This window comes from Perca fluviatilis, chromosome 6 (genome assembly GCF_010015445.1).
Source record: "Perca fluviatilis chromosome 6, GENO_Pfluv_1.0, whole genome shotgun sequence".
Taxonomy (NCBI): domain Eukaryota; kingdom Metazoa; phylum Chordata; class Actinopteri; order Perciformes; family Percidae; genus Perca; species Perca fluviatilis.
The window spans coordinates 37,066,417-37,091,571 of NC_053117.1; the positions used below are offsets into that span (position 1 = coordinate 37,066,417).

At 41.7% G+C, this 25,155-nt stretch overlaps 1 protein-coding gene across 5 annotated transcripts in view; it reads left to right on the forward strand.

Annotated features, from left to right (window-relative positions):
• Positions 1–25,155, forward strand: part of sorbs3 (sorbin and SH3 domain containing 3) — a 43,984-nt gene continuing 18,829 nt past the window's right edge. For 4 of the 5 annotated variants that reach the window (XM_039803570.1, XM_039803572.1, XM_039803574.1 and 1 more), the window contains exons 1-8: positions 3,238–3,362; positions 15,770–15,842; positions 17,126–17,311; positions 17,528–17,600; positions 18,177–18,313; positions 20,014–20,077; positions 22,643–22,681; positions 23,030–23,117. In XM_039803570.1, the coding sequence (XP_039659504.1) occupies positions 15,831–15,842; positions 17,126–17,311; positions 17,528–17,600; positions 18,177–18,313; positions 20,014–20,077; positions 22,643–22,681; positions 23,030–23,117 (599 nt within the window). In that variant the 5' untranslated portion in view covers positions 3,238–3,362; positions 15,770–15,830. Of the gene's footprint in view, positions 118–3,237; positions 3,363–15,769; positions 15,843–17,125; positions 17,312–17,527; positions 17,601–18,176; positions 18,314–20,013; positions 20,078–22,642; positions 22,682–23,029; positions 23,118–25,155 lie in introns of those variants that run through there. The other variant, XM_039803571.1, reaches the window with a different exon arrangement.

Consider the following 25,155-nt stretch of genomic DNA (forward strand, 5'->3'; position numbering starts at 1 on the left):
CTGAGAAAGAGGGAGGGAGAGTTAGAGAAGAGCAGCAGCGGTTCCCTCCTTCTCTTTCATTCACTTCCTCTCTGCCTCTGCACTAAGGAGACCTCACTGCTCAGCCTGCTCTCGCCTGTGAGTATAGTTTCCCCAGCTTCTGTCATTGTCATCTGACCGACTTGGTAGTTCTAATGTGGCGGTGTTGATGGGACTTTTTTTATTTTTTATTTGAAAGGGAGCTGCCTCTGACACAGATTTGGACATTGTGTGGTTTTTCCTTCCATCGCTCGGTTTATCACCACTGAGACAAACAAGATAGGGCTGTTTATTTGTCTTTGCTCATTGTTGTGATAGTTTCCTTTTGCAGTTTTTCTCAGAACGTTGTTGAGCAACAGCCGAGCGTTTGTATGGCCAAAGGGGCGGACGGGTGGGAGGACTACGGTAGATCATGCCGATCTTTTGACTCTCTGTGGTTCAGAAGATGGTTATCAATCAGACCTTCGTCCAGAAGCTGCCTCCTGTTGTGGCTTTGGTTTGTTGCCTGCCCGAAACGGTTTTAGCATTAGAAATGTACTCAATCTTTTTTTTTTTTCTTCACCAAACATAAACTCAAAATAAGACCCAGCAGGGCCCAATAAGGATGCGCGACTATACCAGAGATTGTTTGTCCTCGTCAGTAAACACTGTGACCCACAGTCCCGGTACGCGCACGGCTCAGAAAAATGTTGTTTACCGCTAAAATAACATCTAACTCGTGTGTTTGTTCCCAGAGACATTCCGCAAGTTGACAACCTGTGGCATGCGTGATGTCCAGACCTCCTTATCTGGTTATGGCGGTGCTTTTTCACCTGTCGACTCAGCTCTCTCAAGTTCTATCTTTTATGGGATGATAACTTTTACCTCCAGACTTTTACAGACTTGCTGTCTCTTGTTTCCTCGGAGTGGCGGGGGAAAAAAAACACCCGGGCTATTAGGGCTGCTCCCTCTTAGTCGATTCGTCGACTAATCGGTCGTTTTGGTCTTAGTCAACTTAGATTTCTTTAGTCAATTAGTCATGTTTTATGCTCTTTTCATGCTGAATGACTTATTTCCAAGAACCGTACGAGCACATCTCTGGTCAACACAAGAATTAAAGTGGTGCTTTTGCGTGACTCTTTGCGGAGAAACTCAGATTTACAGATCTGTCGATTTAAATCAACTAATCGATTAATCGATACAATTGAATGAGTGTCAGTCGACTTAGAATTTCTTCAATCGAGCACAGCCCTACGGGCTAAAGTCATCAAGTGATTGGAGTTTTTTTGATTATATAACACATTCATGTCATGTTTTATTCGCTCGCTGGAATATTTGGCTGTCGGGATTGTTAATGAGCTTCTGTAGTAACATGCTGGCCTTTACAGCATAAAGGTCTGCCGGGATTCATCATGCCTGGCTGTCTCCTTCTGTTCTGACAATGTTTCTCTGTGATAAAGAAAAAGAAAAAAGAAAAAAAAGCCAGTGTGGGGGGAGAGAGAGAGGCGTCAGCTCCCGGGCCAAAGCTACAATCGCCTCTTGCGTGATTACCTCATTTAGCGGCAGTGACAGGGTGTCAGATGTGGTCACAGCAGGGTGAAAGTCTGCTCCGATACCGATTAGGGGGGGAGCCCTCCGCCTGAATCCTGCACTGCCCAGCTTGCCCCTCATGTTCAGCGGCTCAACTGTTTGGCAACAACAACCCTGTCAGGAGCGCAGGCTCTGTAAGTGGATATGTGCCCTGAGTTTTCGCTCTACCAAGCCAGACCACTGAATTATTAAAAAGAAAAAAAGAGCTGAGTCCTTCAATTTCAAGTTGGAACTGAACCACACAGTGAGACACACATTTCCTTCTCCTGTCCCGTTTATTACTAGAACCCAAAGTGCGCGCGAGTGTGAAAGCTGATTGCATTTGTGAGCAGGTGACTGGATCGCTCACCTTGGAACTCAAGGTGACTGCTGCTGCAGACTCGACGCCGAAACGAGCCTGTCAGCGCGGTCCGAACTCAGGTTCGTCTTCATTGGCGAGAACTGCAGGCAAACTGGAAATCCTGGTTTTATTTGGGAAAGTATTGGCACGCAAAAGCAGCAGTTTTGAGAATTGAGCTTCATACCTCTTTGACTGTTTTTTGGCTCTGTGGTTTGAACATAACCTCCCCGCTGGAATTTGAATGCTGACCGACTTATCTGTGCACATACAGTACATCGCTCATTTGAATAATTTGAACATCTTTCAGACTCGGGTTATTTCAGGCAACCTTGACATCCGAAAATACTGTTGGATGTCAAGGTTGCCTGAAATAACCGGTAGGGGAAAGTGGGGTGAGTTGTGCCAGTTTTTACTCAAAGTGACTTTAAAGTGAAGCCATGACACTAATGCCTTCAACTTAAGGATGTACATATATTTCAGGATGTGGTGCATCCCTGAGAACAATAACTTTGGATCTGCAATAAATTGTTTCAGAAATATAGCTTTTGGGAAAAAAATTGTGTCTCGTGGCACAACTTGCCCCTGGTGCGGGGTAAGTTGTGCCTTTTGGGGGAATTCGTTGGGGTAAATTGTGCCAGTGATTTCTGAAGTAAATGGCTTCTTTGGAGGATGAGTGAAATGGATGGCTTTTCAAAAATGATGTGGTCACATGACCAATTTATTCTATGGTTTTCCAAAAACAAGGGGTGGATCTACTTCCCTCCCTGGCACAAATCACCCCACTCACCCCTATGTGCGTGTGATAATGGGAGAAAAGTCTGAACTGGGACTTATGTTGTCAGCGGTGGACTATACAATGTAGAGTAACACTTCCAGAGCTACTGGAACAGAAAGAGCTCCTATTCTCCCTCCACGCCAGAGACCTGGCCTTTGCACTCACACACACATAAAACACACGCTCACACAAAAGCATAGGTAGGCATGGGAGGGATAACAGTTAGGAAGGGTGGGGGGGGGTGTCATCATGGAGTCACTGTCTGGGAGGTGGAGGTGATGAACTGTTTGCAATTCCCCCCTTTTGGTTAACCCTGCGCTGTGAAATATCACCTCATCCCAACAATAGGGGGCTGCTTCAGTGACGGAGGTGCAACCCCGAACTGACAGGCTGAGTAGAGAGAGAGAGCAGAGGGCGCCTTTTGAATGGGGGGGGCAGAAGTGGGTTGCTATGGCGATGCCTGTCAACCGGGAAGTCCTCCGCGGAGGCAGGTCGAGCGAGGGCTGGGAGAGAGAGAGGGAGGGAGAGAGGGAGAGAGAGAGATTGTGTGTCCTGGTTAGTCTCACGAGTGAGCGAGAGAGTGAAAGAGCAGGGAGTTTCTGCAGCGTGGTTTACGTGCACGACTCAGGCGGGCAGACAGACAGAGGTGTGAGTTTTAAGGTGAGTACACTCTTTTCCCATGGGAGCTTAGATTTTAAATCGCAGGGGAGCGATCTTAAACATTGAGACTGTAGAAAAGTTAGGTCTGGTCGGCTGCTTTTTTTCTTCTTTTGTTTTTAAGGTTGAGTAACCTGTCTGACTGCTCGGGGCTGCTCTGCAGGATTAGTGCTGCAGACCTGCCCAACAGTACTTTGTCTTGATGCTTTTTTCGCAGCGCACCTGAAAACAAGTTGACACCATGTGATGCGTGTAGTTCTGATGTTGGAACCTGTGGGAGTTAACTGCCTTGGGCTTTTTGGCAAATAGAGTGAGAGAGCAGAGAGAGAGAGAGAGAAAAGAGAGAGAGAGAAAGGCCAAGTGAGCAGTGTCATCAGTGGGTATTAGGGCTGCACGATATGAGGAAAATATGTTGTTGAATAGCGCGATAACGATACATAAACAGATATTAAAGTGTACTCTGTTCTGCCTTTCTGCTGCTTTCAGCATGCTGCTGAAATACAAAAAAAAATGCTTGTTTAAAAAAATAAATAATTTCCAACGTTCTTTTGTTGAACAAATTGAACATTGAATTGAAAATAAAAGGCACCAGAAAAGAAAACAAGGATGACCGTTCCATTTTAAAGTGCAGTTTTCTACTGATACTCTCTTTCAACAAACTCAAAAAAAAATCGCTGATATCGCAATATGTCGCAGCCTTGGCCATGGCAATAAGGATAAAAAAAAAAAAAAAAGAATATATTGTGCAGCCCTAGTGGTTATACCGTACCGTATGTGTGCATCGACAACTGTCAGCAGAGCTCGAGAGTGTTCAGAGGAAATCATTTGCTTTCCCATCCTGCTGCAGATTTCAGGCCTAATGACCTGAAATCAGGGCCGTCCAGTCACCACCGACGGCTCCCCTTACTGTCAGGGTGATTTCCACAGCCGGCTCTGATTTCCTTTGTGATATTACCGGGGGTCCAGCTGCCAGTCCTCATATCCACAGGCTGCACTCGGCTTTGGAGATGCAAATTGACAGGCAGGAGGATTTGTGAGATTTCTCTGTAGTTAACCGTCATTTTCTCATGCTTTGTCTGACACATTGCGTTACCAGTTCACTTTTCACAAATCCACCCAAACGTATGTATTCTCTTGAACAATATGAAGTGTAGGGCTGCAGCTAACGATTACTTTCATTGTCAGTTAATCTGTCGATTATTTTCTCGATTAATTGTTTGGTTGTTTGGTCTATAAAATGTCAGAAAATGGCGAAAAATGCCCAAGGTGACGTCCTCAAATGTCTTCTTGATAGATAGATAGATAGATAGATAGATAGATAGATAGATAGATATTCAGTTTACTGTCAGAGAGGAGAGAATAGGGTGCCTGGGTGGTCTAGTGGTAGAGCGTGCGCCCATAGATTGAGGCTCAGTCCTCGACGCAGAGGCACTTTCCTGCATGTCATTCCCCTTCTCTCTCTCCTTTCATGTCTAAGTTGTCTGGCCTAAATGCCAAAAAAAATGATATTAGAAGAAAATAAAGTAAAAAAAAGGTTCACATTTAAGGAGCTGAAAATCAGAGACTTTTTACTTGTTTTCCATAAAAAATGACTCCAACCAATTCATCGATTATCGAAATAGTTGACAGTTAATTTAATAGTTGACGACTAATCGACGAATCGATTCATCTTTGCAGCTCTCATGAAGTGTTTCTGCCGTAACGGACAAATGTGATACTCTTCAGCTCAGAGAGACAGGGTTTTTTTTATTTATTGCCTCTACATCACCTCTCCATTGACAACAAGCACACAGACTGACTCCTCCTGTTGCTCTGACTGGAGGAGCACCATACAAGGAGGTGAAATACTTCCCTACTGATAAATGTGTGTATCCCCCAATAACAGCATATCATAAACTTGCGGCTCCAGGACCTTGTATGGGCCGCACGTCTTCTACGTTGCAGAAGGCCAGCGTGGTCGCATCCTGATCAACCTCGCAGGCAGGACCTCTGACGCCGCTCGCATAACTGCAGAGTGACTCATGTAATGTGTTTTAGAAAGAAATGGCCACTTCCATTTAGTCAACAAATGTGCTTGTGATTACCCTCCTTCTTCTTGTAAACGTGATATATTAGCAGTGGTGGAAGAAGTATTCAGATGTTTTGAGTTGATTCTTAGCAAAAAAAACAACTTTGTTCTTTTACAAATATGTGCTCGTTCAGGTGTAAAGGCCGGGACACACCAGCCAGACGGCCGACCGTCGACAGAAAAGCCAGTCGAGATGATCAGTCGCGTCCCCGAGGTCTAAAAAACTGCCTCGGGACACACTGAGGCGACGACTTGAGAAACATAATACGTCTCCATAGCAGCAGGCGGCGCTGCTCTGTATTGTTGCCCAGGAAATGAAAACCAGCAGCTGATTGGACGAACGCGTCACATGGGTTTGTTTTCTCCGGAAATTCAAAGCCAGACTGTCATGGCGGCTCGTTCAGAATCCGATCTCATATTGTACTAAAATAGTTCACTGAAACATGTTTCTGAAAACATTTTAAGAGAGAAATAGGGCGTGCGGTTGCTGAATCTGTCTTCATTTCAGATCGACAAAGGTCAGTTTAAAAGATTTTCGTCAGATTTTGAGAGACTCTAGTCACGCTCATTCCGCTCGCCATTTCCGGGTGAGTCCCGACTGCCCTGAGGCCGTCTGAACATGTCAGGTCGGCCAAAATGAACGCCGACAGCCCCCCAGACTGACGACGGCACGGAACACACCGAACAGACTCGAGTCACCGACCTCGCCAGACTGTCTAACGGCCGTTTATCGGCCCGGTGTACATCAGCCAAAGAGGGACATAGCTCCGCCTTTCGCCCTTTTACACTCAGTGGCACCGTGACGAATGCCAGGGAGAGATTACTCGCCAGGGAAGCGAAAAAGAGAATTAAAACGACAACGCGACAGGCAAAGCAACAATTCCAAAGTTATTATTGGAGTGGCTAGAACAGCTGCGTGTAAACGATGGAGATACTAAGAGCTAACTTCAGGTTCGGCCACCGTAGCAGTTAAAACACGATCGGAATGGGAGGGGCTAGAAAGTAATATTCAGTTGGTTGTCATATACAGTTTCACCGCTAGATGGGAGAAGTTCTTGCACAATGTAGCTTTAAGTAAAAGTACTAATACCACACTGTCAAAAATACTCCGTTACAAGTGAAATGTTACTTAAGTAAAAGTATGTAAGTATCATCAGAAAAATGTACTTAAAGTATTAAAAGTAAAAGTACTCCATGCAGAAAAACCCTCACATTTTAGAAACTGGAAACGATCCAAACAGTTCCGTCAATCAACTAAGTGTTTAATCGGTTAATCATTTCAGCCGCAGCTTGTAGGCCTGTACTGTATATTGTTGGGTAGTTTAATTTATAATAAAACATTGTATTTTATAAACTCCATGTGTTTTGTGTGCAAAAAATGTAACTAGTAACTGGTGACTAAAGCTGTCAGATGAATGTAGTGGAGTAAAAAGTCCAATATTTCTCTCTGAAATGTAGCGGAGTAGAAGTAGAAAGTGGCACGGAAAGAAAAGACTCAAATTTGTACTTAAGTACAGTAGATGAGTAAATGTACTTAACACCACTGCTCAGCACTTCTTAAGCAGGATTTCTTTGGGTTTTTTACGACCCCGTTGCGCAACTTGTTGGCCTGCAGTGACATTGTGCTACGTGCAAACGGGTGATAAGACTTTACCCTTCCGTCTGTCGTGTTGCTCTCCGTTACAATCCAGGAAATGAACACTTGTTTATACTTTTTGAAGATTGTACCATAAGAGTGTTTAAAGTCAAACCTAATGCAGGTCAGTGCTCACCCTAACAAAATGACCATCTTAAGCAAATACTGAGCTGGTGTTTTGGCCGGTGCCCTGCATGCATGTGAAGTAGGACTTAGATCCGTTCAAGTGCAGTGGTTCCCACCCTATGGGAGTCAATGATTAACTCGACATTTCTCCTCACCACCCTGCACTCGGAAGCAGAGAACAACGGTCGCGCTAGTGAATGGAGATCGGTTCACCCGTGACAGTTTTATTAGTTTTATTTAAGTCTCAGGACTTTCAGTCATTGTCCCTGCTCATTACAGACTCATTCTCTGCCGTCACTGAGGATTTATGGACAACATGATTCTCTCCCTGACCCCAAATCACTACTGTCCTGATGATGCGCCAAAAGGGGCGCAGAAGTTAACAGGTCAACACCGTGACAGTCATTCATTAGGCTTATGTGTGGTCACTTTGACAGCCTTGTTCATACCGAGAACAATGCACTAAGCTTTGTATGTGGAGGAGGAGGCGGTCATCGTAGGTCAGGGCCTTCTTAGTCTTGCGTTGCCAGCTCTATCTCCACAGCGCTGTGGACTAACCACGTTCATGTGCTGAATCGCACCTTGCGTACGCGTAGCGTTGATTTCTGAAGACGTGCGCAACCTACGCTCCAAAGGAACGCAGGATATGCCCTCCTGGGCCTTTAGGCGGCGCTAAACTTCCGGACGCAGCGACGGCGGCTCTGCTTAATCGTCTCGGGAAGGATCTTGTTTTGGTGGAACATTTACACCCCGCAAAAGAGAACGCCACATACAAATTAACCGAAGTTAAGAACTGTTAACGCAATAGCCAACAGTAACGTGAGCATGGTTCAAAATCAGCACCATCTACCAGCCAAATGCTGGTAAAATATGTAAGTGGCTGGTAGATTTGCTTCACTCATCAGCCAAAAAAACAATGGTAATCTATTGAGTGGCTCGTCAAATTTGAACATTCACTAGCCATTTGGCTGGTGGAAGAAAAAGTAAATTTTGAACCCTGAACGTGAGTTATTTAAATTAGCTGGATACATGGTTAAACCTCATGTGTTCTTATCAGCGGATTGCAGTGTGTTTATCCATGGCCAATCCCCGCCAATCGCTCCCAAAACGTCCTAGTTAGAGAGGAAATGCCGGAAACATATTCTTTGTAAATCTTTACAATCATTCCCCCGAAAGAAGCAAGCAGGCCCGCCTTGTTGCACCATCGACATTTTCTTCAAAACTTGCCATTGTCAGCGTGTCGCTCACTAGCTCGAACTACGAAGGCTGTTGTTTCCCTGTAGCGACGGGATTTTGAGAACAGCAACACACAAGAGAGCAGAAACGGTAGCTCCATGCCAGGCTGTATGCTGGAAATGTACTTTAGTTGATCCAGACTAGGGTCTTTTAAGAAAGACCCGGTCACGTCCTTGTATGGAAGAAGACTTTTTGATGACTAGTGTTGAGCATGAGGAATACTGACCTCATAGCAAGCATCACATGTCATCAGTTGCTGTGGTGCTGAATGAGAACTGTAGCGTGAATGTTTTAGTGTTTTCACACTTTTTCCTCTTTTTTTTTTTTTTTTTCTGCAACAGTGTTACCATTGCATTACTGTTGTGTTACTATTCCCGGCTGTGGAAACCTCCCATTGTGATTCACAGGGTGTGGTGAAGTTCACTGACCTTCACTGACTGCTGAGTAGCTCTGCTCTGGCTCAGCAACTCCAGAGAATAGTCTGGTTCCTCATCCGCTCCTTACGGGGAAGAAAAAAAGGAAAAGAAGAAGAAAAAAAAAAAACCTTACGCTTCACAAATGTGACTTGCTTTTTTAAGCATATCACAACACAACAGTGGTGGTATTTAACAAAGTACATTTACTCAACTACTGTACTTAAGTACAAATGTAGAGGTACTTGTACTTTACTTGAGTCTTTTCTTTCCATGCCACTTTCTACTTCTACTCCGCTACATTTCAGAGAGAAATATTGGACTTTTTACTCCACTACATTCATCTGACAGCTTTAGTTACTTTACACATTAAGATTTTTACACACAGAACACATGTAGTTTATAAAATACGATGTTTTATTATAAATTCAACTACCCACAATATCCAGTCCAGCTGAAATGATTAGACATATAAACGCTGAGTTGATCGCCAGTAACTGTTTTGATCGTTTCAGGTTTCTAAAATGTGATTTTTCTGCATTGAGTACTTTTACTTTGAATAGTTTAAGTACATTTTCATGATGATACCTACAGACTCAACTTTCAATGCAGGACTTTTACTTGTAACAGCGTAGTTTTACAGCGTGGTAGTGGTACTTTTACTTAAGTAAAGGATCTTCCACCACTGCAACACAAATATTGAATTTGATGATGGAGCTGTTAGATTCTGGTTTGTACGCGGATCAGAGTTTAACATCTGGCCCTGTGCTTTGAGAGACCGGATGAGTTTCCTGGGGGACAGAGGCAGAGATTTACATGTTAAAATCCCCTGATTATCATTTAGGATGTCCTCAGTTACCCTTGGATTGACTAAATTTAAAAGCATGGGTAGAATGCCACATAAGAGACACACCGCAAGTAAACTGGACATATAAAAGGCAGGACGTCATCTCACCTTCAGCTGAGAAGCACATGGGCCTTTTATGGCTCTGCTTTCCCCCCTTCCATCCCCAAAAACCGATCGTGTGGTGATAATGGACCTCTCGCCTGGCAGGGGGTTTAACTAATACATGGGCTATAAAGTTAATACATTACAGAAAGATAGCATCAACACACTCACACACACCACCAGTCCGTATGAAAGCTAAAGGCTGCCTGCACTGTTGAGTCTCAGTAATTATGTAAGAATGCACTGGGCGTTCAGAGCAGACCCAGGGAGAGAGAGACTTCTGGACAGGGATTTTCTTGCTCGATATCAACGCTGATTTTTCCCTTATTAGGTAGGATTGTGTTTGGTGCTCTCGAAGGAGGAATGCATGCACCGTTGGAAGATTTCTCTGTTGGATTCGGCTCCCCAGAGAAACGAGACACAAAGACATCAGGATGCGACAACGATAAAGCGGGGCTTCTCATGTTTTTGTCCCTATGCATCGAGGGAGGTCCAATGTCATTGTTTAATAATCTAGGGCAGGGGGAAGGGGGGGGGCTCAGAGCCAGTGCAGGGACGCCTCCAAATTTGGCTTACTTTTTGAAGTTTTTTCAAAAATGTAAAAGTCTTCTCATGAATCTAACATATTATTAGCAGATATAAATCCCCACTGATGATAGGCTTACTGGCCTATAGGTGAGGTAAGGTAGTCACTAAGGAAGCCATCCACAGATACAGTTCATCCTAAGGATTTACCGTGCCACATGTATGTTTTAATGCATGTGTATTTATAAAATCATGCCAACAATAATTAGGCTATTTTAACAGCTTAATATTCTATGCAAAAAAAATGTATAAAGGCTTTAGGCTGCCCTACATGTTATTGTAGGCCCAGTTTAATATGCAACTTCATTTTATACAATATATGTTGTAGGGGGTCCCTGCTCCATCTCTCTTTCAGTTAAGGGGTCCTTGGCTTAAAAAACGTTGACGACCCCCTGATCTAGGGAAAGCAAAAGTGATCCATAACTCTAATAAAATCAAGGCAATTTAAATGGTTTTATTTTATTAACATAAGAACAAAAATACAGTTCCTCAGGGAAATAATGAGGTGTGTCAGCAATAGTCCGGTTTTTGATGTCACAGTGTTGCTTTCACGGCACGCATCTCTCTCAATATATGGCATTAATATAATATCGCAGTGTGTTTTAAAGGGGCACGCCACCATTTTACACTTAAAGGTTATTGAACTCATCTCGAGGAATAATGATGTCATCAGGGTCATTTCTGTTCTTGGTAGCTTGGCTTGTTCTTTCTAATTCGCTCCCTAATTTTTTACCTTTTCTCATAGAACTGAATTCTTTATTCAAGTCACTCAGTTTGTTGTTGTTGCATTGCGTTTGTCCCTGTCGGCCACCGTACCACACCCACTATGAAATGCATGGGTATAAAAAGGGCAGCTATTTTACAAAAAGGGTTCCTTTGTTTGCTCTTTGGGATTTCTGTATTAAAGAGGCCTGTGTGGAAACTACTCCTTAAAAAATGAATTACTCATCTAGTTATTTGTTCATCAGTGTGATGGGGCCCTTAAAGCACCAGCGGGAGATCTGCTGTAAATACAGAACAGCATGTCAAACACATTGTAAATGAGATTACTTTAAGCCGTTATGTGTCAGTGGCGCTTGTTTGCAGTGTTGTTAGACGGATAATCAGCTGGCTGTAATTGTTTTGGCCATGATAGGTCTGGCATGCCTGAGCAGTAATGTTATTGTTGCAGAAACAATCCTCCGGTTCCCATATTTCTTTGGTTATGTGATGCAGTTTACTGGGAGATGATGACTCAGATAGAGTGACATCGTTGTCTGGAAACTGAAGCATTGATTGCATCAGTGCATGTGCTGTGTGCTGTCTCCTAACCTTGTGCACAGAGACACACAGTGCGTATAGTTTTCTCGGAATTGGCCGCAGTGATTATAGACTCTAATGCTTAGCTGCAAATGCCGCATGGAAAACTCATTAGTGCAAATTGTGTTGGGCAGCCACAGGCCTGTAGTAGCCTGGCCCACACTCGCTCATTACTTCTTATGCCAAGCTACAAAGCCATAGTTTGCACCAGAACAGAAAAAAAGCCTATCTTTATATTAACCCAAATGTTTGCTTGCGATCTCTGATGTTTTTTTTTTCCCCAAGATAAGACAAGATACGTTTTTCCCCACCATGACTTAGAATAACTTAACAACCTTGTTTCTGCAGAGGCCAGGGATGCAGGGATGCAGGGCTGTATGTTGGCAGTGGTTTCTATGGCTACAATGATATTGTGGAGGCTGGCAGGACGTATATTGACTATTCCGCACTAAAGGAGTGCAAGGGCTCATGGGACTGTGTTCTGGACTGTTCCTGTCCTGGTTAAAGTGTGTTTTAATGATGTTCTGTTAATGTTGTTAGGTGTTAGGTGTGCGTCTATGTTACCTGGGTTTTAGTGTTGTGGGGTTAATTGAGTGTTCTTGTTTATCTACATGTGTCGGTGTTACCATGACTCCTGGGTGGGGATTGATGGCCTCTAGGCAGTGTGTGGATAATGGTAATTAGATAGCAATAGATTATTTAATAGATTATTTAACATGCCTTTGATACATCTGGCAAATTCTCAATAGAAAAGGTTAAAAAACAACTTTCTACTGAGAATGTGCCAGATGCTAGCCTGACAAGCCAGACCCACATCAAGATGTTGGGTCTGGAAACTCACCATTGGCAGGTCTCAATCCGAGGGGTGGGACAAACGGTTGTCTTTCAAATTCCCTTTACACGCAATGGGATAGCGGCTGTGGCTCAGGTGGTAGAGCGGTCGTCTACCAATCGGAAAGTTGGTGGTTCGATCCTTGGTCCTGCAGTTCTATGTCGAAGTGACGCTGCAAGACACTAAACCCATAATTGCTCCTAATGCTGCGCCATTGGAGTGTGAATGTGTGTGAATGTTTATCTGAGGAGCAGGTGGCACCTTGTATGCCAGCCTTGGCCACATGAATGAATGTGAATGGTTCCTGTACTATAGCGCTTTGAGTAGTCGTTAAGACTAGAAAAGCACTATATAAATACAGTCCATTTACATTTACAACCAACCAGAGCAACGCTAGTTGATAGATTAAACTTTTGCCGTATCTTCCTTTTTTAAGAATGACTTCAGTGCCGTTCTTTGTTCTTTTCTCAAAGAAAAGCTTAACTCCAAGTCTTCCAGAGTCGTGGCCAAAGCCGATTCCAAAGACCGCTGTTCGCCAGCAGCAGCAGCCATCTTCTTTTTTTTCAAATAGCAGGGAATTCACGAGGAACTGTCGCAACTCTGCCGTCATTATGTTAAGCCCCGCCCACCGACTCTATACACGATGTGATTGGCCTGACTAGAGTTTGGTTTTTCCAGCTCGCAAGCCAACGGAGAGTTGCTAAACTGACCCTGGCTGCAAATTACATTTGCTGCCGCTAGGGTGCGTCTAGATTTCTAGGCTAGCCAGAGGTATTAAAGGCATTTCAATTTTTCTTAAGGACGAGTGCCTTGGGTTCTTCCTTAATGTCTTTTGGATTTGTTCATGCCCCCGACCAAAGACCACCGTCTTTTATTCACTAACACTAGTCCCAAAAAGCTCCCCGATCTCTTCAGTTCTTCTTTGTTAATTGAATAGCTTTGAAAATGGTAACTCTGAGTGAATCCTTCCACGCAGCTTGCCACAATATTATTGGCCATTTAGCCACTGTAGATGAGAGGTGCTGCCTGCCCCATACAGTAGCGGAAATGGCCTCCCCCACAGTCTCTTCCCCATGCCTTTCATGTTGAAACAGCCCAGCCTAATCTGTTTTCCTTAGGTGCAATTGATTAGGAGCTGGTCTCTGCTTTCAGTAGCCGACCTTCTCCATCATCCAGCCCCCCCCAATTCCACATTATTACAGCATTGTTTGGCCTGGAAAAGTGAAGCACGGATGTGAGTCACACTCGTTGTTTGGGTGGGTTTTTCCTTAGTAACCGGGAAAAGACGTTGACGCTTACTTTCCCTCTTTGGAATACCCATGGGATGGGATAATGGAACAGTTGTCAAGTCTGCTCAGATATAACGTGATTTATGATGGAGAGGCTTTGTGGAACCCCACACAGCTAATGACTTAAAAGGGTTAAAACGGGCGTGCTGCAAGATTCAGAATAAAAATATAAAGAGATACAATCTTCAGATGTTCGAATTCTTTTTAACAGACATTGATTGGATATCTGCAATGAAAAAAGACACATCTGAAACTTCTTAAAATCCTTAAAGGGGTGATAGAATGCAAAACCGATTTTACCCTGTCATAGTTGAAAAACGACAGTTTGGTGGGTAAATAGGACATACATAGAACCTCAAAATCCCATTGACAGCTCTTTCCTCTGCAAATCTCACAATTTGAAACTGCCTCTGAAAACGGGTGAATCTGAACAAAGCTAAAAGTTGACGTCAACTTCTCAAATCCTCCTCATTTGGCTCTAGTCTCTAGTCTTTGTCACGCCCCAAAATTTACATAGGCTACACAACTGACCTGAGGTCAGCTAGTCTTCTGAATCTAGGTCACACAGATCTCTGAAATTGTATTGTTCATCTGCTATTTTACCCCTAAATTCACTTCTGAGACATCAACTATGTAAAGCTAAAATATGGGCCATTTCACGAAAATTGACGGCTAATTGCAAATTTGGTAGGACAGTATCGGACTTCACAAGCTCCACAATCTGTCGGGACAGGTGGCGGCTGCCGGCCGGGTTTGCTGCCTTCTCTGTCGGCCTCTCCCCCTTCACAGACCTGCTGAGCTGGAGCTCTGTCAGGATCTCACACACGACTATGTAGGACTTTAGAAAGAACAAAGTGTGGAAGTTCTTCAAGGATATTGAAAATGAACCACGGTCGTAAATGCAGTGTTCCAGACTGTACAACGGAATAGCCTACTGGCCCAGAGAAAAGTGTTTAGAACGAGTATATCGGACAATGGAGCAGGAGTTTTGGATCTAACGCAACGCTGCAGAGGCACTGGCAGAGGCACTGGCAGAGGACATTGCAGGGGTTCACTCTCCGCTCCCCGCGCGTACTAGCTATTAGATGAGTTGTGATTCTTTGGTGGAGGTTTTTTATGTACCAAGGGTAACGTTACAACTGCACTAGTTATAATAAAAGTATAGAAACATTTTGTCTCGGCTACAGCCTGCAGCCGGCTCGCACCGGGCATGTCCGGGCAAGTAACAGACTGTGTGTGTGTGTGTGTGTGTGTGTGTGTGTGTGTGTGTGTGTGTGTGTGTGTGTGTGTGTGTGTGTGTGTGTGTGTGTGTGTGTGTGTGTGTGTGTGTGTGTGCGTGCGCGCTGTGTGTGTTTGTGCGTGTGTAATATGAGACTCCAATGTGTGCGTATGTGGGTCGCTCAACCAATCAGCGCGCAGCTCATCTAAATATCCATGAGCATACCATATTTGGAAGAAAAGCTCTTGTTCAAAATAGGGCCATACTCATAGGGTAGTTAATGACCCACAGAAAATCACTTGGGCCATTTTCAGCCCAACCAATGTTACATACCCTATTAGGAGACCTTAAGGAACAGTGTGAAATACCCTATATAATCATTCTATCACCCCTTTAAAAAACACTTCTTCTCATGCAGCTTGGTTTTTCGAACAACACAATCCTTATCTACACACAATTTTACAGAACAGTTTAGGGTCCTACACTTGAAAGATTTTTGTATTTATGTCTGTGTTCTACTAGTTTAGAACTAGTCTAAACTAGTAGTCGAGGCACAAAATCATAACAAATACAACATTATCATCTTGGTCTGATGATACTCTTGTTTTGAAAGTGACTTGAAGTAAATTTCCCTTCTTTTTTAACAACAACAAACTGTTCTTGATAGGAACATTGCAACGACTCTGGAAAATATCTCAATTAAGATGAAAGAGGTGTTATTTCATATAAAAATGTTTGCATTTTGCATGTCTTTGCAGATCCTTTTGATGCTGGGCACAAGAATTTCACATCTGTCACACAAGGACCATAACAGATCCCATGCAGTCTCAGGTAAAGCCATCTGTAATCATTCTAAATGTTGACTTTTACAGGAGTTTTACAAATGCCTGTCTTAAAAAAGCACATTTGAACCCACAGAATCTAGAAAAACACTTTACTTCACATTACTTTATTATAACGTTCTTTCACCATCTTCTAGATAATCGTTTATGTGTCCATTACACATGTTTATACTTTGTATACAGCTATACAGCATAGCTAACAGATAAGAGTCGGAAAGGGGGTATTAGGATTGGGGGACGAGGACCTTGTTGCGAATCTTGGGCAAGGTTGAGATATTTTATTTTACAGATCTTTGGGCTAGATCTTATTCCATTTGTGTTGGTGATCTCTGATTGCAAAGGTCAATTATTCCATCTCTAAATAATTTCTATTATTGATAGCCATGCTTTAAGTTTTGGTGGATTTGTCTGTTTCCATGTCCTTGTCATCCGCTTCATTCGGTTCTAGAGCATTTCAAATGGAGGGGCCAGGCTGGGACCACATGGGATTTTAGGGGTACCAAATATATATTAAGCAGAAGTGTTACATAATATCCCCTCTTTGGGGATGAAGGTGGGGCTAAAAATGTATGAAAATATTTGTCAAAGTTGGGGGGGGGGATGTATGCTAAATATCAATAATAATAATAATAATAATAATAATAATAATACATTTTATTTGGAGGTGCCTTTCAAAACACCCAAAGTCACCTTACATTAGAAAAAAACATAATAAAACACGTGGGTTTTGATATTAAGGGGGCACTGGCCATCCTTGCCCCCCCTGACCACCCCCCTAGATCCGCCCCTTATGGGGGGGGGGGAGTAAAAAGATCACCATGGAGACCACAAGACCACTTCTAGCCCTGCTGGACTTTGAGGTTGACATCGGCGGCCCCTTCCCAACCTTTCGTTAGGACCTTTCGTCCCAGAAAAGGGACGCCTGGTGAATAGGGAGTTAATGGGCTCATAATGGTCCTCTCCTGTTTCATTGACCCCACTCTGCACCTTGAATGAGGCCTTTCTGCAGTTGTGGCATGAGAGATGATGAAGTGGGTGGAACGCCACATCCCACTGGTCCTGCTTTAAATAAATTAGGGGCCTTTTCATTAGAGCCCCCGCCCACCACTGAGGCCAGTTATTCTCAGGAGAATAGCCAGGCCGCTAACAAGTTCACATGACCTCCCGTAGACAGCAGTGTTTACGCAGGGCCAACAGGAAGACATGACAGGAGCAAAGTTCACACACTGTTTTTTGTTCATCATCCATATTTCTCATTCCCTCGGTGTTTAGCAACGTGTGGAAGTGGTTGGCGATCCAAATGGCTCTCGGGTTATCTTCTCCAGGGAGCCTGGAGTTTCCTCAGGCCAGCAGATCCTAACGTCTCCAGAGCTGGCCCATGAGGTGGTCATCTCCCCTGGGCTCCCTACGCCTCCTCTGAGCCCTTTTCGCTCAGCAGGGTTGCCATTTGGAGAGATGGTATGTACAATAAATTCCTGGAGGCTGGGCTCATAACAATGCTGAGGTTGAGTGCATGGAATTCAGTAAACAAGTGCTCCTCCCTGTGGAAAAATGATGCATCACAGGCTATACTTTTAACCATGTTCTGAAACCATCACTGTTGAAGTTGTCAGTTACATTGCACTGAGATGGTTTTATTAACTGATAAACGTACCTAATTCTGCCCTTCTCAAGATGTCAGAGGTGAATGGAAATGGACTGACAACTCTCAGCTTTGGATCTTACTATGGCCCCTCACAATTGCAGGGTAAGGTTACGATGTATTTCTTTCTTTCTTTTTTAAATCTGTGCATCATACAAGTGTATTGCTGAACAACTCAAAATAAGTTTTCACGAAATAAATATTAATTCAAGTAAAAATGAACTCATTAATATGAATGCTGGCTGGTGAAATTTGTTGCCAAGTTGTAGTTAAAGTAGCAGTTAAAAGTGCTGAAAGATGTTGACGTTGTGCCTGTGCCAGCACTGAATGAAATCCAGACATTCTGTCCAATCTGAGTTTCCTGTTGCACGATTAAAACAACTTTTGAACGTACACGTGTTCCACCAAAACAAGTTCCTTCCCGAGGCTACTTTGCAGTGGCACCGCAGCTTCGTCCGCCGCTTAGTGCCGCCCAAGACGATTTAAAGAAAAGCCAATAAACCACAGCACGTTTTTCTCCCATCCCGCAATGTTGGGTGGACTAGACAGACCCTCCTCCCCAACGTTGTGGAGGATGGTCTGGCAATGCGAGACTATGTAACTGCTGAATTGGGGCACTGACACCTTTTTTGGTCCAAGTCAGACACTGATAATTACTGAAATCCTATTGTTGTGACTCAGGTGGACTGTCCAATGGCGTCCAGAGCTCTGGCACTTTACCTCGCAGCTGGATGCCCACTACCAGGGAGGAGAGGCTGATCAAGTTCTCAGGAATTGGACCAGTGGATGAAACTGGGATGCCCATTGCCTCCAGATCAGTAAGACCAAGACACAGAATGTGCTGTTTGATAATCAAACCCTAGAGCTTTAAATGTCATTAAGTAAGGATGTAACAAATAGCGATGCACCGCAAATCGGTTAAAAATCGATATAAATGTGTCAAGATCACAACCGGTTGAGATAAAAAATGAATCGCCATGGAATTTTTAAACAGCCTTGGGCATAATCTATTTTTGATTTCACTTGTTTGACTTAAAGGAAAAATCCGGCCGATTTTTACCTGAATCTTGATCGCTAGATGTCACTGAGTACTGTCGATAGGAAAAAAAAAAGACCAAAATCGGTGCTAGCAAACTGAAGCTGCTGCAGCTAATGGCCAGAGCTCCCAGTTAGCTAAAATGCTAGTTGTGGGGGCATGTTCTAAAGAGTGCATTTGTGCCCCTTAACAGACACAAAATGCAATTAAAATGTCTGTGCAACATGAACAGGGCCCTTAAGTGCTAACAAGATGCGTTTTCAATTCCGACATTTTTTTTTTTGTGAAGAAACCGTTTAAATTCAAAGTTTGTACTGTCACCTACCTCTTTTAACAACTGCCGCTTTTCCTTTATGGTGTCACCACGTCTTCTCAGTTCATTTATTCAAAGAGATTTTTTTCTATTTATTTACTTATTTTGATTTGGGATTTGTTTTAAAAATCTAATTATTATTATTTTAAGATAAAATATCATTTCAGTGTCAGTTTGGAGTTATGGAAATAAAGGCAGTTTCATTCATTTGTCTGCAGCTCATTCTTTTAAAAGAATCGTGAGAAAATCATATTGTGGACTTAAAGAATCGTGAATTGTATCAAATCGTGAGTTGAGTGTATTGTTACATCCCCATTATTGATGTATCCTTTTTTTGAAAAATGTTCACAAACAGACATACTGTACGTTCTTGTTGATTTGACATTTCTATGTTCTTGTTACATCCCATGGTGCTGCACTCTGAGGAAAATCTGTGTAATAACAGAACGTGTCCATTGAATACAGTTATATAGTTACATAATACAGTTTATTTCCCATTGCATTATGGGACCTTTATCTGTGCTCCGACAACTAACGTAGTGAGCTATTCACAACACCATTATTGTAAATGATTAACCAGCACTTGGATTAGTGAGAGTCAAAAGCGCCAAAAAAAGTGTTGAAAAAAACATCGATACAAGCGTCAAAAAATTCTTTAAATTCCTGAAAGTTTTTTCTTATATCAGAAAATATGGGATGTCGATGTAAAATGTAAAAACAAACAAACAAAAAAAACACGACAAAACGTGAAAACCACAAAAAAAATAAGCACCCAAAACATTGAAAAAGTGACAAAAACATTGGGGAAAAAAACGTCAGAAAAAGCGATTTAAAAATGTTGAAAAAAGTGACCAAAACTATGGGGGGAAAAACACTAAAATGTAAAATATAAAACTTTGAAAAAAGTGACTGAAACATTGACATAGGATTTTTTTTCATGGTTGACGGGAAGACAACACAAGGGTTGAATAACAGAACATGTTCTGTATTTTTTACTGTAGCTACACACACCATTTCTGTTTTTAAATGCGGGACAAAGACCAGGGTAATGCGCTGCTAGTGCCTTTTCTGTTATTGTAGGGATTTATTTCTTAGGGTGTGTATTTCTCTAAGTCTAATTCACTAAGATTTGTTCCCCTTCTGCACCCTGCCCTCTTTTCTTATACCAGAGTGTGAACAAGCCCAGAGACTGGTACAAGAGCATGTTCAGACAGATTCACAAGAAGCCAGAGGGTAAGGACGCTCCTCCTTCCTCCCCTCCTCTTTTCCTTCAAACACAACACCAGAGTGAATTCCTCTCTGTCAGTGTCAGGCCACTACAGAGGTGATCCAGCAAACAGATTACCGCAGAGGCAAAATAAGACATGATGAAAGTGCCCTACAGTCTTATGTCATCTCTGCTTATTAGCTCTGACAATAATCTGGCTTCTTATCTCAGGCCCTCCTAAACCCAGCTGTTCATTTGTCTCTATTATGTGTTGCGTAACAGAGACACAGTCCCTGTCTTTTTGTGTGGTTCATGGCACCCTATCGCAGCCCTGAGGTGTGTTTTTTTAGGTGGATTTTTTTTCTGGATCAGTTTTGTTTTAGGGATATGTATTTGAGTACAGAGTTTAAAGTCAGAATTCTGAGAAAAAGTCAGAATTCTGACTTTTTTAGGAGAAGAATAAATAAATCAGACTTTTTTTTAATTCTGACTTTACTCTGATTACAGTCAGAATTCTGTCTTTTTTCGGACTTTAAACTCAGAACTCAATCAAGTTTTTCACATGTGGCCCTAATCCTCTTCTGTATTCATGCCTCTTAATTTGTTTTATTTGTAGTTTATGCCTGTGGGAGTTATGTACTTTATGTCTTATTTATTCTTCTGTACAGTACTTTGGTCAACTCTAAAGTTTGATTGATTGATATTAAATGTCAAAGCTGCTACGGTGCAATGTACTGAGGTGCTGCTACTGATCTTTAGTGGAGCAAAGCCATTTACTTTGATGTCGTTTTTTGTATTAGTTACTTTGTTGATCACATTTTTACAGACACAACATAGGGTCAGCTTATAACATACCATTTTTAGTTTAAACTACCCAGCTGAATTGAAGTAGTTAAAAATTGGCTCCAACTTGATCAACTGCAACAATTAAAAGGCTTATGATGCATTAATATATCAGGAGAATGATCAAATATACATAACTATAATAAAAACACTGTGAAAGTGAAAGATGCCATTCTGCATAATTGTCTTTTTTTGTAATGCAAGACATTTACTTCTATCAGAGGACTTTTACACTGTGTAAGTATCAACAATACAGTGGTGGAATGTAACTAAGTACATTTACTCAAGTACTGCACTTAAGTACAAATGTTGAGGTACTTGTACTTTACCTGAGTCTTTTCTTTTCATGCCACTTTCTACTTCTACTCCGCTACATTTCAGAGAGAAATATTGTACTTTTTACTCCACTACATTCATCTGACAGCTTTAGTTACTAGTAACTTTACACATTCAGATTTTTCTAAAACAGAGACCTGAACACACAGGGTGAAAAGAGGAGCTACAGCAATGTGCAGTACAACTGAAATATGGTGTTTTTTGAAAATGAAACCATGTAAACCTATTCTGGTACAACCTCTAAATACAATTATGAACCTGAAAATGAGCATAATATGAGCACTTTAAATACTTTAGTACATTTTCCTGATGATACTTACATAATTTTACTTAAGTAACATTATCAATGCAGGACTTTTACTTGTAACGAGTATTTTTGACAGTGTGGTATTAGTACTTTTACTTAAAGTGATGGTTCGGAGTAATTTCACCCTAGGGTCCTTTGCACCATGATCTCGAGCCAAACAGCCCCCCAGAAGCTTTTTTCACCTGGGTCGAACATTGGGAGCGTTAGCGTAGCGTAGCGTTATCAGCTGAATAGCGTAGCCAGGCTAATGGATCGAAGGTTGTTTTTAACATTTTAACATTACCCACTAATAATGCCCGAAATGATACCAAACGTCTACAGTAGTACAAATAGGTTATGCACTCATAAAACGATGGATTGTAAAGTTTGTAAGTACACCAGAAGTTTATGTAAATAACACTTGCCTGCTGGCTTCTGCTCTCTGCTGCTGCTGCTGCTGTTACTACCTGCAGTTAGAGTGCTTAGGGACATTTACAAATTACAACACCGAAAAGAGATGCAACAAAAATATTTATTAATTTAATGATTAAATAAGGTAATGTCTCCAAACTTACCTCAATTATTACTTGTCTCCTGCTAGTTATACTACAGCACTTACTTTAAAAAATAAGTTAAATTAAAAAATATTTTTTTTGCATCTCTTTCGATGTTATTATTAGATCTTACACGCAGCAACAACAACAGCAGAGAGCAGAAGCCAGCAGGCAAGTGTTATTTACATAAACTTCTGGTGTACTACAACTTTACAATCCATCGTTTATGAGTGCATAACTATATATATTGTAACTTGGTATCATTTCGGGCATTATAGTGGATATAAGACACCCGATCTAGCTATTCAGCGCTACGCTACTCGCGTAACTCTGGCTTGAGTATGGTACAAAGGAGACTAGGTTCATTAATTACTCCGAACCATCACTTTAAGTAAAGGATCTGAATCTGGTATCATAAGAGCGGGTGAATGTCACTATAGGACAGACCCAGCCATGTTAGGAGGGCACAATATGGCTGGATTTGTCTTAAAAAATGAGAACTGTACTTTGATTGATTTGTCTGATATATAAAGTACTCCAGTCTGACAAAAAGTTTCTCTGTTGTACTACAGAACCTGAGCTGGAGGATTCGGAGCGGTGGTCAGCCGAACGTAAGTGAATCCACCAAAGTCCACATTGTTGTCCCGTCCTGTTACATCATCACTTTTTACTGAAGACTGATCTGCAGGCATAGTTGTAATTTACGTGGGTGGCGGGGGGGAGACATTTGTCGCCTTTTTGTGTTTTTTATTGCTTTTTTTCTGAGTGTTTGTCCAAGGTTTTTGACGCTTCTTTGAATGTTTTTGTCTCTTTTTTTGAGTTTTTTTGGGACATTTTTTTTCGATATTTTTGTCGTTTTTGTTTTTATATTCATGCATACATGTCCCAGGACCTCCCTAGATAGTTGGAGATTTCAACCCCCCACAATGTTGAACCCAAATTTACACCCCTGTCTGCAGGGCTCCAGCTATCTGCCAACACAGAAGAAAGAAATGAAGCAGACAAGAATCTCTTCAGACTAACCCCTTATGGCGCTCTCCCAGACTGGTGAGTTTACACAGCTGGGATCAAACTGCCTCGGGGACACCGGGAGGCCTATAACATTTATGCTGTCTTGTATAAAGTATTTGAAAGCAATTCTTGAGTGTGTCTTACCAAAAAAAAGACTTTGGCAGAAATTAAAGTCCCCTTTTAGAATATAACTTGAGGAAAAGTCTTAAAATATCTGATATTTACTGTACCCAAGTATCAAAATTAACTTTTTTATTTTTTTTTTTAGATTAGTTTTTTGGGCATTTTAGGCCCCCCATCTTTATTTTTATAGGACAGTTTAGACATGAAAGGGGAGAGAGAGGGGGAATGACATGCAGCAAAGGGCTGCAGGTCGGAGTCGAACCCGCGTCCACTGCGTCGAGGAGTAAACCTCACTGTAAAACCCGATAAGTTAATATAACTCAAAAAAATTGGTGGAACTGATTACATTGAAATTTTTAAGTTTTGCTTACTCAGATTTGTAAGTTAAACAACTTACTAGGTTCATTTAAGTGGCATTACCATAATTTTGCACATAAAACAAACTTTCCTGATCAAGTGCATTTACTAGGTACTTTGTTTTAATAGTATATATTTATATATATATATATATTTGGGCGCCCCAAAAGTAACTTTTTTTTAATATTAAATATACTTAATTATTAAAAGTAAAAGTAAAAAATAAAACTTTGATGATGAACTTTATTGTGGCTTCCTTATAGTAACGCATTATATTCCGGGTTTCCACACCTTCTTAAACATCAACATTCAAGACACAAAACTTTTAAACTTTTATTTTTTTTTTTTTTTTACACACGTACGAAAACATATCTTGCAAGTAAGGAGTAACAAAGATGGTTACGGGAAATGTAGTGAAGTAAAAGTAAAAGTTTCCAGAAATAGGTGAAAATTCTACTTAAGTACAGTAACAAAGTATATGTACTTCATTACATTACAACACTGCATTTATAATAGCATATCACTGCATGTAGTGGAGAGAAGACATACTGATACTTTATGTATGTATTGTTGGTTTTTATCATTATTTTAAGTATACTGTTATTGTCTCATAAGGAATAGCTATAATGTAGAACTTTATGTGTATAAGTATATTTTAAACAAAAGACAAAGATTCCTATGTGCTCAGTTATGCTCATTAGGCCTAAAAGCGTGAGGTTTAACGCCTCTCCAGAGAACGACAGACTGTTTATTATGGGAGCTGGCAGAAATTTAGAATGAGGTTCTTTTTTGTTTGTTTTATTGTCCTGTTTACGAGGACATAAGGGATATACTGTTTACTAAAATGACCTCTATTTGTGATGATTTCTTCTGGCTGGATGATTCTAAAAAAAAAATAATTGAGTTGTGCTTCAAGAAAGGAACTTTTTTTGTAGCATATTTTATTTGCCAAGCTCGGGAGAGGAGACCGAATACTTTGTGTAACCCTCCTGTTGTCCTCGGAGTTCAAACTTCAAAGTTTCTATCTTAAATTTGGGTTTGTTTCAACCTTATTTTCCAAAAATGACACGGATGGTCCCATTGAACTCTCTTCGCGGGTAAAATGAAGGATCAATTTAGTACTTTCATTGAATTTGGGGTGTTTTATTAAATTTTATAGCATTAAAAAAATGTGTTTGTTAGTCAAAATAATTCATAATTTCAGTTTTTTAACACAAAAGTTAGCTATAATTTCATTTAAATGAGTTTTATTGCCCATTAGTTCCACAAAAAGAAGTGTAAAATAGTGCTAATAAGCAACCTGTTCTCACTCCCACCTCGTAAAATACGGACGCTTAGGCAGTGGCTCTCAGCGTCAGATACCGACGCAAAATGCCCCCTTCAGCGTGTGTATGGGACGCCCCGGGCAGAGCAGCAGCTACGCAGCGCTGTAAGATGACGTAGTATTAAGAGCGACAACGGTAGCGAGGCGTATGAAAGACCGAAATTCCGCAAAGGGAGGTTTGTTGGGGTGGTGAATGGGTCAAACAACAGGGCTTTGTGTCCCACGTGTCACATTTCCTAAATCCAACTGTCCCGTTCTTGTCCCTCTCCT